This window comes from Xenopus laevis, chromosome 8L (assembly GCF_017654675.1).
Source record: "Xenopus laevis strain J_2021 chromosome 8L, Xenopus_laevis_v10.1, whole genome shotgun sequence".
In the NCBI taxonomy this organism is placed as follows: Eukaryota; Metazoa; Chordata; class Amphibia; order Anura; family Pipidae; genus Xenopus; species Xenopus laevis.
Genome location: NC_054385.1, coordinates 84,989,631 through 85,003,906, shown reverse-complemented (window position 1 = coordinate 85,003,906; position 14,276 = coordinate 84,989,631). Strand labels below are relative to the sequence as shown.

At 36.0% G+C, this 14,276-nt stretch overlaps 1 protein-coding gene across 2 annotated transcripts in view; it reads right to left on the bottom strand.

Annotated features, from left to right (window-relative positions):
• LOC108698967 (MAM domain-containing glycosylphosphatidylinositol anchor protein 2) overlaps nt 1-14,276 on the bottom strand; it is a 345,565-nt gene that overhangs the window by 18,952 nt on the left and 312,337 nt on the right. For both annotated transcript variants that reach the window (XM_041573045.1, XM_041573044.1), the window contains exons 13-14: nt 1,281-1,436; nt 640-798 (exon numbers count right to left, since the gene is read on the bottom strand). In XM_041573045.1, the coding sequence (XP_041428979.1) occupies nt 640-798; nt 1,281-1,436 (315 nt within the window). The remainder of the gene's footprint in view (nt 1-639; nt 799-1,280; nt 1,437-14,276) is intronic.

Genomic DNA, 14,276 nt, shown 5'->3' with positions numbered 1-14,276 from the left:
TATCCAAATCTTCAGCGGTTTAGCACGAAATTCTGACTTTTTCAAGGTTTTTGCGCAAAAACTTGAAAAATCAAGCTTTTTGGGAGAAAAGCCTGAAAAAACGTTGTGTTTTCACTCAATTTTTTTGAGTTTTTTACCGATCTGATTAAATCGAGTTAACTTATTAATAAATAAGGCAAATTGGGACAATGAGATTAATTCGGATTTTAGTAAATAACCCCCTTAGGTATTGCTACCTATTGTAAAATTAATATATACTGCCATTGATATATGGCACATTATGCTGGTTCATTCATTAACAGACTATCCTGTCTGACTACAATCAGCTCCTTCTTTACCAGCTCTATCCCTGATTATACATTTAACGCTCCTGTTCGAGTTGCTGGATTCTCTTGCAGTAAGTCCTGGCGGTACCCAAGTAGCTGAGGGCTAGGCCCAAAGCCAGAGGTGATTGTTACAGGCAGAAGATCACGCCTAGACAGGAATCCAGTCATTGCCCTGGGGTTTGGGTTTGCCATTACTTGACACCAAGTCTTTAAAGAACAAGCGCCATCAGAATAAATGCGTATATTTTTTAAAGTTTGCCCTAACAATCAACATTGTCAATTACAACACGCAATGACATAAATGAAAACATACCTATATGTTTGCCATACATATGGTAGAAAAAACTAAAACAATATACAGTGTTGCTGGATCCATATGGATTCTTTTGAGCTATATTAAAAACTGGGCTAAGAAGCCTGGCTTTTTCTCCATCCATCCGGGGTCTAGATGTCTCTATGTACATGTAGAAACCTAAAAGAAAAGTTTTAAGATTATAAAGAATGGAATTACAAAATGAAAGCAGAGAAATAAAAGTTATAACTGTTGTGAAAAACTAGAGGAGAGAAGCTACTACTGTGACTACTGTGAATGGAAAATGTAAAAAAATTAAATCTCGCTACCTAAAAAGTGTCAAATTGCCAAAAAAATTAATGGGAAGTACATTTTCACCATTCAAGCAACTTAATCGATTTTTTTTAGATTTTGTGGGAAAAAAATTGCAGGTTTCTTTACTACAATTTTGTTTAGTTTTGCATGTAACCCATTTAAGATGTTTCTCAAATATGAAATGTATTGAATGTGTGCAATTTTTTTTATGTGAAAACTGGAATATTAATAAATATGCACCTAATTTCCACTACAGTGCGTTGAATCAATTATTTAAGCATTACATTTGACTACTCTAAAACAAAGCTAATTAAAAAGGAAATTGTAATTGGCAAATTGACAAATACCATGTTTTGAGCCTCCAGCATCTGTTGTTGGACCTGTATTTGGAGTATATCTGGTGTCTCTTGTGCTAGCACTTTGTTTTGTCCAGTCAAAGATATCAGCGTCATCTTGTGTAAACAAGCAGATGTTACTTTCTTCAAAGCCACAATGAAATTCTCCTGTTAATAAAACAGCAAAGGAACTGAGATTTAGTACAGAAAGTTATTTACCTTAATTTGAATAAAATTGTCATTTTATCTAACAGCATCAAATCTAGACTTTTTTTTGCTGAAACTGAAACCTATGATTTGTTTTGGCCCATTTCTACCTGTAGTAAAAAAACACAGAAAGTGATTCCATAATGTGACTTGGCATTCATTCAGTAACTAGATGGGTAACAAACACATTTGATGGTTTTTTTCAAAAAATTCTACCAGCAGCAATACCTAAGTTACTCAAGAAGACTATAAAAGGCATGACATTTCTAGCAGAATTATCTTCTTTTCAAAACTGAAGCAACACTGTACACTGGTATCAAGTTGTATAATTGTGGTGGTTGAGACTTTTTGACAAATTATATTTGTATATACAATGATAGAAATAAATCTTGTAAGCATCTGGTACAGGTATGGGACCTGTTATTTAGAATGGTCAGGACCTTTGGTTTTCTAGATAATGGAGCTTTCCGTAATTTGGATCTTCATACCTTAAGTCTACTAGAAAATCATGTAAACTAGTGATGGGCGAATTTATTCACCAGACGCGAATTGTCACCGTAGTCCAAAAAAACCACCGGCGTTAAAAACGGGCGTCGGCGTCAAAAAACTGACGCCAGCGTCAAAAACGAGATGCTGGCGCAGTTTTGCTAATTTTTCACGGGAAATTCTGTAATTTTTTAGCAAAGCAAAATGACGCAAATTCGCCCATCACTAATGTAAACATTAAATAAACCCAACAGGGTGATTTTGCCTCCAATAAGAATGAAATATATCTTAGTTTGCACCAAGTACAAGGTACTGTTTTATTATTATAGAGAAAAAGGAAATTATTTTAAAAAATTTGGATTATTTGGATAAAATGTAGTCTATGGGAGACAGCCTTTCCGTAATTCAGGGCTTTTTGGATAATGGGTTTCCGAATAATCGATCCCACACCTGTATTGTTCAAAGTTTGTATGGTTCTGCTATTCATTCTCTCTTTATTGACTGCAACAGGTACTGTATGTATAGTCTAATTTAAAAACAGAAACAAGGGCAAGGGTAATGACTTTACCTACCCACCACATTAGGAGGGTTGGCCTTCATCTTAGCTAGTGGTAAGGTGGAAACCATGTCCTAACAGATGTTCTGCATAGTATGAGTGATTAACCCAATGTTGCCCATCTCATATCTCAAGACAGCCTGTTACAACTTACAATTATTAAGTGAAAGATTAAATATTCTCTTCTACCATGTATTTAAAAAGAATTGTATTTATTTTAAATTAAATACACCTTTTTATACACCTTAAATACACCTTATTTTGAAAAAATACACCTTTTTGCATGTTGCGCAGACTGTGAGATTTTGACTGCAGCATGAACAAGCTTAGTAATTTGCTGCAACGTTTTAATCATGACATTATTTACATAGAAGTAACATGATAGCAGTAAAATATACCCATACTTTTTCATCCAAATATGATGCATACTGTACAGTATGTCACTGTTAGAAATGTTAAGCACTGAACATATATAATTCAATTGAACTATTCACATAGGAAGTTTCTCTCTTGGCCTGTTCTTCTGCACTCTAATTTGTTTTTAAAAGCAGCATGTCTGGTGGAAGCATTACAGATAGAGGAATTTACAAAACTAAACTCAAACAAAAACAAAGAATCTGATTTATCAAATGACACTTGTAACAATGCTCTAATCATTATTAATGTCTGTCAGGTCAGAGGGGGAATTAGGGCACACTTTAGCCTTTACTGTATTTCTGAAATGGAGCAAAACTTAGAGTAAGTAAATTGAGGATATCTTAATTTTGTTTTTTGACTTTAGACTCCCTTTAAAAACTTTCCTGTCACCAAAATGTTCTTGACATTCAGAAAAGTTTTGCTAAATAGGGACAAAAATTTCAAGAAACTGTTGGGAATCCTTCAGGTTTCCCCAGATTAGTTTTCAATAAATCAGTTTCTGAGCATAACTATTTTCAGGTAGTATATTTATAAATAGATCCAATAGTAGGAGAACATGTTGGAGTGCTTCTGTTCCCATGCTCCCTTGAGCACAAGCCATGAAAGGATTCATAGGGCTGAAAATGTATATTTGGGGTTCTCCAACAAATGACAGATACCGATATATTGTATGCCAATGGTTATTCATGACCTCCAAAAAATATGTTTGCATCTTTTAAAGCAAAATCACTGAAGTCCTGCTTTTTAACAGCTTAACACATGCCTATAACTCAGTCCCTGTACAATAAACAAGACTCACCCCTCTAATGCTGTGTGATATTTAACTAACAGTCTATTAAACTATCAATGCAGAGCAATCAGACTAAAACTGAACATCCAGCACATCCAGCACATTCATTTTCAGCAATGCCATAGCACCCATAAATATTTATTTAATATGTTTGCCGGGGACTAGTACACACATTGTACACTGTAAAACAGCTCAGTTCCCAGTGACCCTGGAATGACATTCTGGATATTGAAAGCACATATAAATAGAAAACTTTTTGCCAATGTAAATTAGGATGGATAATAAGATATATTAATTAGGTATACAATATGATACCTATTTGTTGTTTTATGTCTTAACATCTCAAAACACACTGTGGGATAACCTCTCTCTCAAGACATTTATGCAGTGATTAAAATCTCAGGCTCTTTACTCAGCCAATTTTTTGAACAGGAAATCTGCGCAAAACTTTAAGATATAAAGGTTTCACAAACACGTATTTATTGGGTTATTGGTGAATTTAAAAAAGTCTTTTTGACTGTGTTGTGATGTCACTAAATTAAATATTATTTAATTCAGTGACATTAACTTTAAGTTGATATTATAACTTCCTTTCTTTCTTTCTCTATCTCTCTGTCTTTGTCTTTCTTTTATATTGAGAGAGAGAGAGAGGGGAAGAATGTTCACATTTCAGCTGAAGAAACATCTGACAGCTTTATTTCTGAGCTAAACAAAGACGTCTTCAAGCTAAAGTATTCTGACTCCAATTGCTGTGATAATGGCTGAATTCCAGTCAGACCTCCCTGCTGGGCCTTTATGGAGTTGTTACAACCACTGAGGGCAATCTTTGTCAGATAGCTGAACTCACCAGACACTTGGAATCCAGAAAGCTGCTTTATTTGGGATGGATGGACAGATGTAGCAGTGGATGTATAAATGCTGCAAGTCAAAAATAATATTTCTTTCCTAACCTCTGAGCTGTAGCTCCGCTCTCATGGAAGGCACGAACACAAGAAGATGATGAGAGGAACTGACATCACACATGAGGAAGGAATAGGAGGAGTGTTTACAAACAAGGAAATACAGAGCCTGCTGAGTAGCTTTGGTCACTAGGTAGCAACATAATAATGGGTAAACATATAAGCATTAAACATACATTAACTTTTAACTAATGGGACAGCACAATTACACCAAGCCTTTAATGAGTGCATTTTCTTTGATTGTGTATATCTATTCTTGGGCACCCTTTGTTTCCATGATAGATTAATGATATATTTTTCTTTACATCAGGATAACAAAAGGTCAGGCTCTCAGCTTGCTTGTTAACCTATAAACTGCAAATAATCTGGTGCTCAGCACGAACCAAAGAAGATTAATAATGGCTTTTCATGCTTAAGGACATTTAGGTAGTAAGTACAGTGCAGAGAATTTATGCTCCAAATTGAGTAGACTCCTATAAATAGTATCTCTGTGCAAACTATATATTAGTGCAGATAAAGTTTATATGGGGGAAAATGCAATGGTTCACTATTTAACTTATTATACTGTAAATGATACTGCAGTGTTTTCATGCATATAATATAGTGAATAAAGTACCCCCTCTTGTAAAAAATAAGGATATTATTAGTTACCGAGGAGTTTCATGACCATATAAAAACACGAGGCCGAAGGCCGAGTGTTTTTATACAGGTCATGAAACTCCGAGGTAACTTCTAATATCCTCATATTTTGCAACTGGGGGTACTTTATTTATAATAATACACAAGTTTCAGTGAATCATGTGACAGAAATGACATCAGAACTCACCATTTATAAGGATATAATTTACAAGATATTCATGGCTTTTGTGTATTATATAGTGGATAATGTACCCCCTACTGTAATTTATAAAGATATTATGTTACCGAGGAGTTATGTGACCATATAAAAGCACGAGGCCGCAGGCCGAGTGCTTTTATACAGGTCACATAACTCCGAGGTGACTATTAATATCTTTATAATTTTCTGTAGGGGGTACATTATGCATTATAATCTACAGTGTTTTTACTTTTTTTAATGTCTCCCTGAGTGATTCTTCTCCTTTAAACTAAGTTCTGTGGCATTCTGACCACATGGTTGCAGTTGCAGTCATTTGGCTTTAAGCTAAAAAGTGGCAGAAGGAGAAAGGAACGAAAGGTGTAAAATGCAGGGGGGTGGGCAACTCCAGAGATGAACTGAGTGAGATAAAGAGGAGATTGATGGCACAAGAGGTACGTGAGTGGGAGGGACAGACGCAGCGAGACTAAAGTTTGAAGCTGGGGGGTGGGAGCAGCAAACAGATCGAGACAAAGAGTAACAGGGTGTGGGAGGGGCAGATGGAGTGTGACGAAGAAGGAGGGGGAGCAGTAGAGAGAGGCAGACGGAGCAATATTGAAGTTACCTGGATTGGAGCGCTGAAGAAACAGGAGCAAACGGTGACAGGGTGTGGGAGGGGCAGAGGGAGGAGGAGCGGAAGAGGAAGCCCGAGGCAGACGAAGCAAGATCAGTAATGGAGGGGGAACAGAAGAGGAAGAGAGACAGAGGGAGCAAGCATCAGAGGGTGGGAGACAATTGGAGAACGGAGAGGTAGGAAAGGTAGCACGACCTTAATAGGAGGCGCGAGAGAGCACGCAGCGTGAAGGCGGAAGTGAGGCAGACAAAGCAGGAGGAAAGCTGTAGGGAGAGTGCAGCACTGATAGCTGCTGACGCATTAAGCTATAATCGGCGCGTTCCGACGTCAGAACGCGCCGTTTATAAGGATATAATTTACAGTCTGGTCCCATAGGGAAATGACCAGACTGTAGATTATAATAATATTAAGTACCCAAGTGCCATAGACTCCACAGTCTCAGGGAGCAAGCACTCCCTGTGCTTGGAATACAGATGGGATTGGACAGAGACATCTTCTGGCATGGCTCTAGCTTGTGTGTCAGTGCAAACCAAATGCAATTAAATCTACATTATTGCATATTGTAAGTGCATTTGTTTCAGAGGGAGGGTGAGACGGAAGTGTGCACTGAGCAAGGGCTTGGACCAAGCACTTTATCGACCACCCTTTCTGCACTTACACCTATTCCATAATGAATGGGTTGACCAGTAAATGCTACATTAAACAAAGTTGTGTGGGAGAAATGCAAGAATGAAGTTAAACTGTAAAACTAAAAATAGACGGCTGTCTGCAAAGATTCTTTGAGTTGTATTATGTCAGTGAAAAATACTCTTGTAATTGGCAAAAAAATAATACAGTCATTGCTATCTTGCATCTACAGAATAGGGAATTTTAGCTTTCAACTCTGTACACCCCATGAACAAAAAAGCAGCACAGGGAGAAGAACAAAAGAATAAATCAGACACATAAGAAAACCAGAGAAAGTGTGTGGGCAATACCTGAAACAATCTTAAGTAAACAGGAAGACTGTAGGCAAGAGGGCATCTATTTGTATCCATTAAAGTTTGATGGATCTTAGCAAGTTCCATTTACAGCATTCCAATTATATAGTGAGTGATTTCAAATGCTTGGCTTCCATATAGAATGTTTCAGTTAGCTTGATAGCTATTGCAATGCCAGTGAAAATAAATAATATCTAGAACAATGAGCTCATTGTAGTCTTTGTACTTGCTTCATCTGCTGAAAAATGGATTAAAATCTTTATTTATTAAACACTTTTCAGATGCTACTGTGTATGCTAATCCATATAACATGCTTATCTTATGAAGTGCCAGCATGATCTGCAGTCTACAACGATGATGTTATTTGAGAGAAGGGCCTGTCTGCACAGACTTTGCTAATTTACTGGCTAAACAAATCTACATATATGTTAACTAAAGCAAAGAAATGAATAGACTGTCCATAAGAAAATAATACCTATGTTGCCTTCTTATTGTTTTGGTGAGCTGGTTACTCTTCAATAACTTTTAAATAACTGTTGAATTACATCAGCAGGTAAGCAATAATATTCATAACATTATTCTAATTATTAACCCAATTGGGTTAAAGGACCAGTAACATCAAAAAAATTTTACAAAAAATTCGTTAGTATAAATCGAAAAAAAAAACACCAAGCCAAATGAAACTTTAAAATTGCAAAGTCTTTATTAAAAAATAACTTACAGAAACTCCACTACCGCTCCTCTTCAGAAAAGGCGAAAGGGCGACGATCCATCGTGCGGCGCTGGATTTCTCCTCCCTGGCTATCTCAGATATTCTTCAGCATGTGAAGGAGCCGTGGTCCTTGGAACGTCGGATGCGCTGGTGGGCTCGCAGGCAGTTGTTCTCCTGGCAGTCCAGTCCCATTGCCTTCATCACAAGAAGAACACCAAGGCTTGAACTTGCAGGGGGCGCCCTGCGGAGGAGGCTGGAGGAAGAGCAGGACGCCACAGAGGAAGGCGAAGTCAGAGGGCTCCCCAGCAGCAGTCGCGCCGGCAGATGAGGTCGCAGCACCGGTTCGTCCTATCGTCGGCTCCCCTCCCCGCAGACTGTATATTCACCTGTGCCCCCTAGCAATACAGGGCAAGGCGGGGCAAAAAAGCCAGCCAGGACCGAGTAAAAACGAACCATGATGCCCTTATGGTATAGTCCAGAGTCCTTGCACGTGAAGTAAAAACCGGATCATAAGTACCAGCTGAGGCGCTAAACCAAGACCCTGCAGGACAAGTACTATCTAGTTGGGGGGCTGCTGCACGAGGTTGGAGGAGGCCACATGGGGGTCGTCCTGAGTTCAGGTAGATGTGGGGGAGCGGGAAGGATGGTGGTACAGCGCAGTGGCATTGAACGCATACAGCTAGCATTCCCATGCACGCAGCAGCCACGGCAGAACATACAGTCTGCGGGGAGGGGAGCTGGCTGTAAGATATTTTAAAGAAAGTCTAAATTTGTTGTGGATCTCCAAGGAGCAGCTCCATTCTATACATCTTTTGTTTTTAATTGGCTTTTGAAGTTATATGGCATTAAATGCCTAAAATAAATAGGTTATGGATTTAAAATGTAATTTGAAGACCTAAAATATAGTATCACTTTCCCTGGTCTTCAGGTAAATTATCCTCTATCCTTAATTATCTTTAAATTTGTACCATTTAACAATAGAGGATTTACAATGATTAATGATAGATCCATATACAGGATTTGGAGGACTAGTCACCGTTTAGCCTTCTAAAGTCAATAGGCACCATAAACAAAAAAGATTACTTCTTGTTTCTTCTGGGCTTCAAGGACTACATTGAATTTTTCTTAATACTTTTAATATTTTTTCTATATAGAGCTGTAGAGCTGACATTTCAGATACTCCCACTACTGGGTAGAATCAATATATATTTATATATACATATTGCCACTGTAGCTTATAACTACTGTTATTATGGATTTTTTTAAAAATACTATTCAGTTCTTCTTTCAGAAATACATGAAAAATTGGAAAAAAATATAAAAAGAAAATTGCCTTTTGCCACATCAAGGCTTATTGTTAGTCTAGAAAGTCTAGGTGTGCACAAGAGTGTGCAATTTAGGCTGAGATTTCAATTACTAGCATGTATTTCATCCCCATTAGCCAATTACTTTCAAATTCAATTACATTTCATTGTTTCAGGCATCATTAATATGCAGCTACACAATCACCCTTCTTTAAAGACAAAAAATGCAGTACAAGTGTAGAATGTGCATTTAAAGATGAACCACTGTGATTGTTTTTTGAGCAATTAGGCTCTGAGGTGGCTACATGTCATTAATGGAAATAGGTCACCTAAATAATTTAGGCTTAATAAGCTCTGAAAATAACATACTTTTCTTGGTTCTACATGCAATGAGAACTAAAAATCTACTACAAGAACAATTAATGGATTTCCATCCAAAGTCATTCAGATTGGATGTGTCCTTTTCTGCAGGCAGAATTTTGTCAATCGCTTCAGGTGATTATAGAAATAAAAGTTGTAAGCATGGGACTCCAGAATAATGTTTTTGGCTGGAAGAATTTTCTTCTTCACAATCCCCACCACATGACCAGTGACTACCATGACAGGTAGAAATCGCAAATCTGTAGAAAACGTATACCCACTAGGAGTCAATTCCTCACATTTTATGAATACTTTAATAGGCTTAGATGTATGGTATCACCCCTTAAAGTTTATAAGAACACCTAGATGTCTCTGTTTCGGTGGCAAATGATGATATTTGACCCTGTGCTTATGGCTTCCTATTACTGGATTATAAACATCTTAGCTAGTTATTGAAACTGGCAAGTTTACAACTACAATCTTGAATGTAATAACTTCATAAAAGCTTCAGAGTCTTAGAATCTTTGACTTCAAGTGATTCAATATTAATACAATTGAACTTTGTTTTATTACACGGATGCATGTATCGCTAACATACCCTGTAGTTCTTGCATTATTTTCTTCCCCCTCTTTTCTTGGAATGTAAGTTCCACCTTTTTATGTTTATTATAAATCTTTTCAATAAACTTGAATTTTTTTTAAAAAAAGCAGAGTAATTAACTGAAATTTAAAGGAATTCATACATGCAACTTTTAACACTACAATTGTTAAATCCATATAGAAAACAGTACCAAAATTTAGTAACAGTGAAATAATGTATCCTAATTGGTCAAATCCTTTCACCAAAATATTTCAGGAATCACTCAAATGCAATGATATGTATTACACTTATGTGTAGTTATTTGTATTGCAAGAACTTCTTAATATACTGTATATCATAGCCCATCTATGATTTTTCCAGCAGCATTTTTTTACAATATTAGGATAAAATTAATTCTGGCCATTCAAAGGAACTATGTCTTGTCAAATGCTTAAATTATGTAGATGCCATAATTAAGCCAAGTGTTAGAGATAAAACAAATGACTTGCACCACACTGAGGAATGCTGTTGCAGTAATACCATATGTTCCATCTGTTAATTACATATTTGATATTATATATATTTAATATTTATATATTGATTCACTCATTTATAAAATATATCTCCCCAAACTAAAGATGTTATATTGTAACACAATGCTCAAAAGGATGACACTGTGATAGATTAGTCCTATTGAACAGTATTGAAGATAAGAGCCACTGAATACCTGTCTTAAAATCTGTTGATAGCGTTACTAAGTAGCTCATAAATCAATAAATGTAATAAATCACTGATTAAAAAGAGAAAGTTACTTGTGATATGCACTAATCTATGATTCCCTGCCCCCAACCCCATCCCCATTGTCCTTGGTCTAACAAACATTGATTTCTATGAGGTATATATTTCATTCTTACAGCAGCAAACAAATACAGTTTCTCAGGCACTGTTGCCTTAAGTAAGCATGTCAGTATATGTCTTACCAACTTAGCTATATCAGAACAGATTCCTTATAATATTAGATTACAAGCTCCAGCTGTGTTAAAAGCATTTCTAAGACTCTAAATATAGATATACCTTGAGACCAGCAGTTGAAGTTCAACAGAACTGTGACACAGACTTCTAGTAATATATACAGTATATATATATATATATATATATATATATATATATATATATATATATATATATATATATATATATATATATATATATATATATACTCTCGAAAAATGGTTCACGTGTCTGGGTACAGAGTCAATGACTTTATCCATTTTAATTCCAAAGAGATCCGCACTCACAGGTCTTTTTCAAAAAAATGCAATAAAATATTTTATTTAATTTGAAAAAGACCTGTGAGTGTGGATCTCTTTGGAATTAAAAATAAATAAATATATATATATATATATATATATATTTGATACACAAAGATGCCGGCACTCTCGACAACAGCGTTTAATGTGCCTGGGTGCAGAGTCAGAGAATCCACAGAGAAAACAGGTGATGAGCTGCACTCTCAGGACTTAAAAAATAATAAATATTGATTTATTTAAAGTTTATGACCAACGTTTCGGCCTCCTCCAAGGCTCCTCCAAAACTCGGGCACTCGCATCACACAAAATAAGAATTAATAAAATTTGTGAAAATAAGATCACCCTCAAATACTCCTTATTTTATTTTATTTATTTCTTGGAGACAAGTACATATAGTCCACGGGGAGATACTCACGTGATTTTCGTGAACACCTTATTAGTATAGTAAGAAATAAGTATTGAGGGTGATCTTATTTTGTGTGATGTGAGTGCCCGAGTTTTGGTCCCAAGTACTAGTCCGAAGTGTAGTCACAGGACAGTCTTGAGGGAACACAGTCAGTAAGCGGTGAGGAGTAGCCATATTACAAAGGGCTGCGGGTATAAGAGACCTGGGTAGACGCTATATATGGTAATGAAGAATAGGTATTGGGTCAAAGGGGAGGCTCATTTCTTGCTTTCACTCTAGGAACTTCCTCAAACTAAGACACTTAAGGGCCAATTCATTAACTGTGAAGGAATAGAAGAAAAAAAACTTCGAATTTCGAAGTATTTTTTGGGCTACTTCGACCATCGAATGGGCTACTTCGACCTTCGACTACGACTTCGACTCGAAGGATTCGAACTAAAAATCGTTCGACTATTCGACCATTCGATAGTCGAAGTACTGTCTCTTTAAGAAAAAACTTCGACCCCCTAGTTCGCCACCTAAAAGCTACCGAACCCAATGTTAGCCTATGGGGAAGGTCCCCATAGGCTTGCCTAACTTTTTTTGGTCGAAGGATAATCCTTCGATCGTTGGATTAAAATCCTTCGAATCGTACGATTCGAAGGATTTAATCGTTCGATCGAACGATTATTCCTTCGATCGTTCGATCGAAGTATTTGCGCAAAATCCTTCGACTTCGATATTCGAAGTCGAAGGATTTTCATTCCCCAGTCGAATATTCGACCCTTGATGAATTTGCCCCTTATTAACACTTAGAACAATAACAACTTGATGAAACAAATGTGTCACAATCTTGCTTTGTTTTTAAACCTTTTAACCTTTTTTAAAATCATGATAATGATTAACTGTGAAGTGGGATATAGGGGTATAATTAATTGATAGCTCAATATTTAGTGTGGGTAATATACATAGTTAATGTGATTTATGTCACTGGGCATTGACGCAAATTAAACGTCATTAAGGGTGATGCTATATATATCTATATATATCTATATATATATATCTATATATATATATATATATATATATATATATATATATATATATAGATATATATATATATATATATATATATATATATATATATATATATATATATATATATATATATATATAAGACAATGATATACCATCACACCACCATGACATTTTTCGCTTGAATATTACCTTTTTTTTGTTCTTATATAATATATTCAGATACTTCTGAATTTCTTGTAAACACAAACATCAGTGGTAACAATTATGAAATGCCTATATCCAATTTTATCAAGCAATGCCCATTGTTGCTTTTTTCAACTATTTTCCAATAGATGGGGTTCTACCCACTGTTTTTCGTATACCTACATAAATTGAATGGCTAGAACACTTTCCTAGTATAACAGCTTCATACAACATATGGATATCAAGAAAAAGAGATGTACAGCAGATTGAAATGCAAAGTAAATGCTTAAATGGGCTGAAAATTTCCAAAAATACATTTAAAAAAAATATTTTCTCATTGCAATAGTGTTCATTATACAGTAATTACCCTGCAAACTGTAATAGCACATAACATTTAAGTTTTGTACATATTGAGAATTGGTGCATATATAAAAAGCACAGTTGTTTTTCCTATGGCAGATTAGTTTCAAAATCCTGTATTAAATATTTGCAAAGAATAAAACTGCAAAATGGAAGAATTGTTCACATTGCGCATATTTTTGAATGACTTGAAATACATTCTCTCATTAAACTTTAGTATTCATGCATGAAACCCTAGAGTCAGCACAGAAATTCATGTTAGTTCTTTGAGCCCAAAAAACAGAAAGAACTAAATTGAATCTTAAGTCTGTAACCTTTGCAAGGAAATTCAAAGTGTCAGTGCCCCAAGGTATTATACTGAATAGGTCATTATAGGACCAATAGCAAAAGAAAAAACTCTCCCTTTTCTTCTGAAAATCATTAATAAACAGCAATTATGTAAGTAAAATAAAACAGTTGATAAAAAACACCTTACAAACTGGTCTTCATTTTGTATTTTGTGTGGTTGTGTGCCTTCTTAGGGCAGATACACACGTGGAGATTCGGGGAGATTTAGTCGCCCGGCGACAAATCCGCTATTCTTTGGGCGACTAATCTCCCCAAACTGCCTTCCCACCAGCTAGAATCTAAATCGCTGGCAGGATGGCACTTGGAGCGCTTAATTTTCTGAAGTTGCCCGAAATTGCCTCTGCTTTTGACAGCTACTGTTCAACACACCATATTTACAGAACTACATGCAATCCAGAACATACAGTATCTGCTGTGAACTATGTATGGTGCTATTCCTACCCCCCCCCCCAAGAAATAAAAATACATAGGTTTAAAGTACCATTAAAAAATGGGGGTTGGGCACTGATTATTCTGATTCATATCTGATCCTGATTCAAATGATTGTAGAATGTTCAGTGCTGACAGGGATTCAGTTCAATGAGA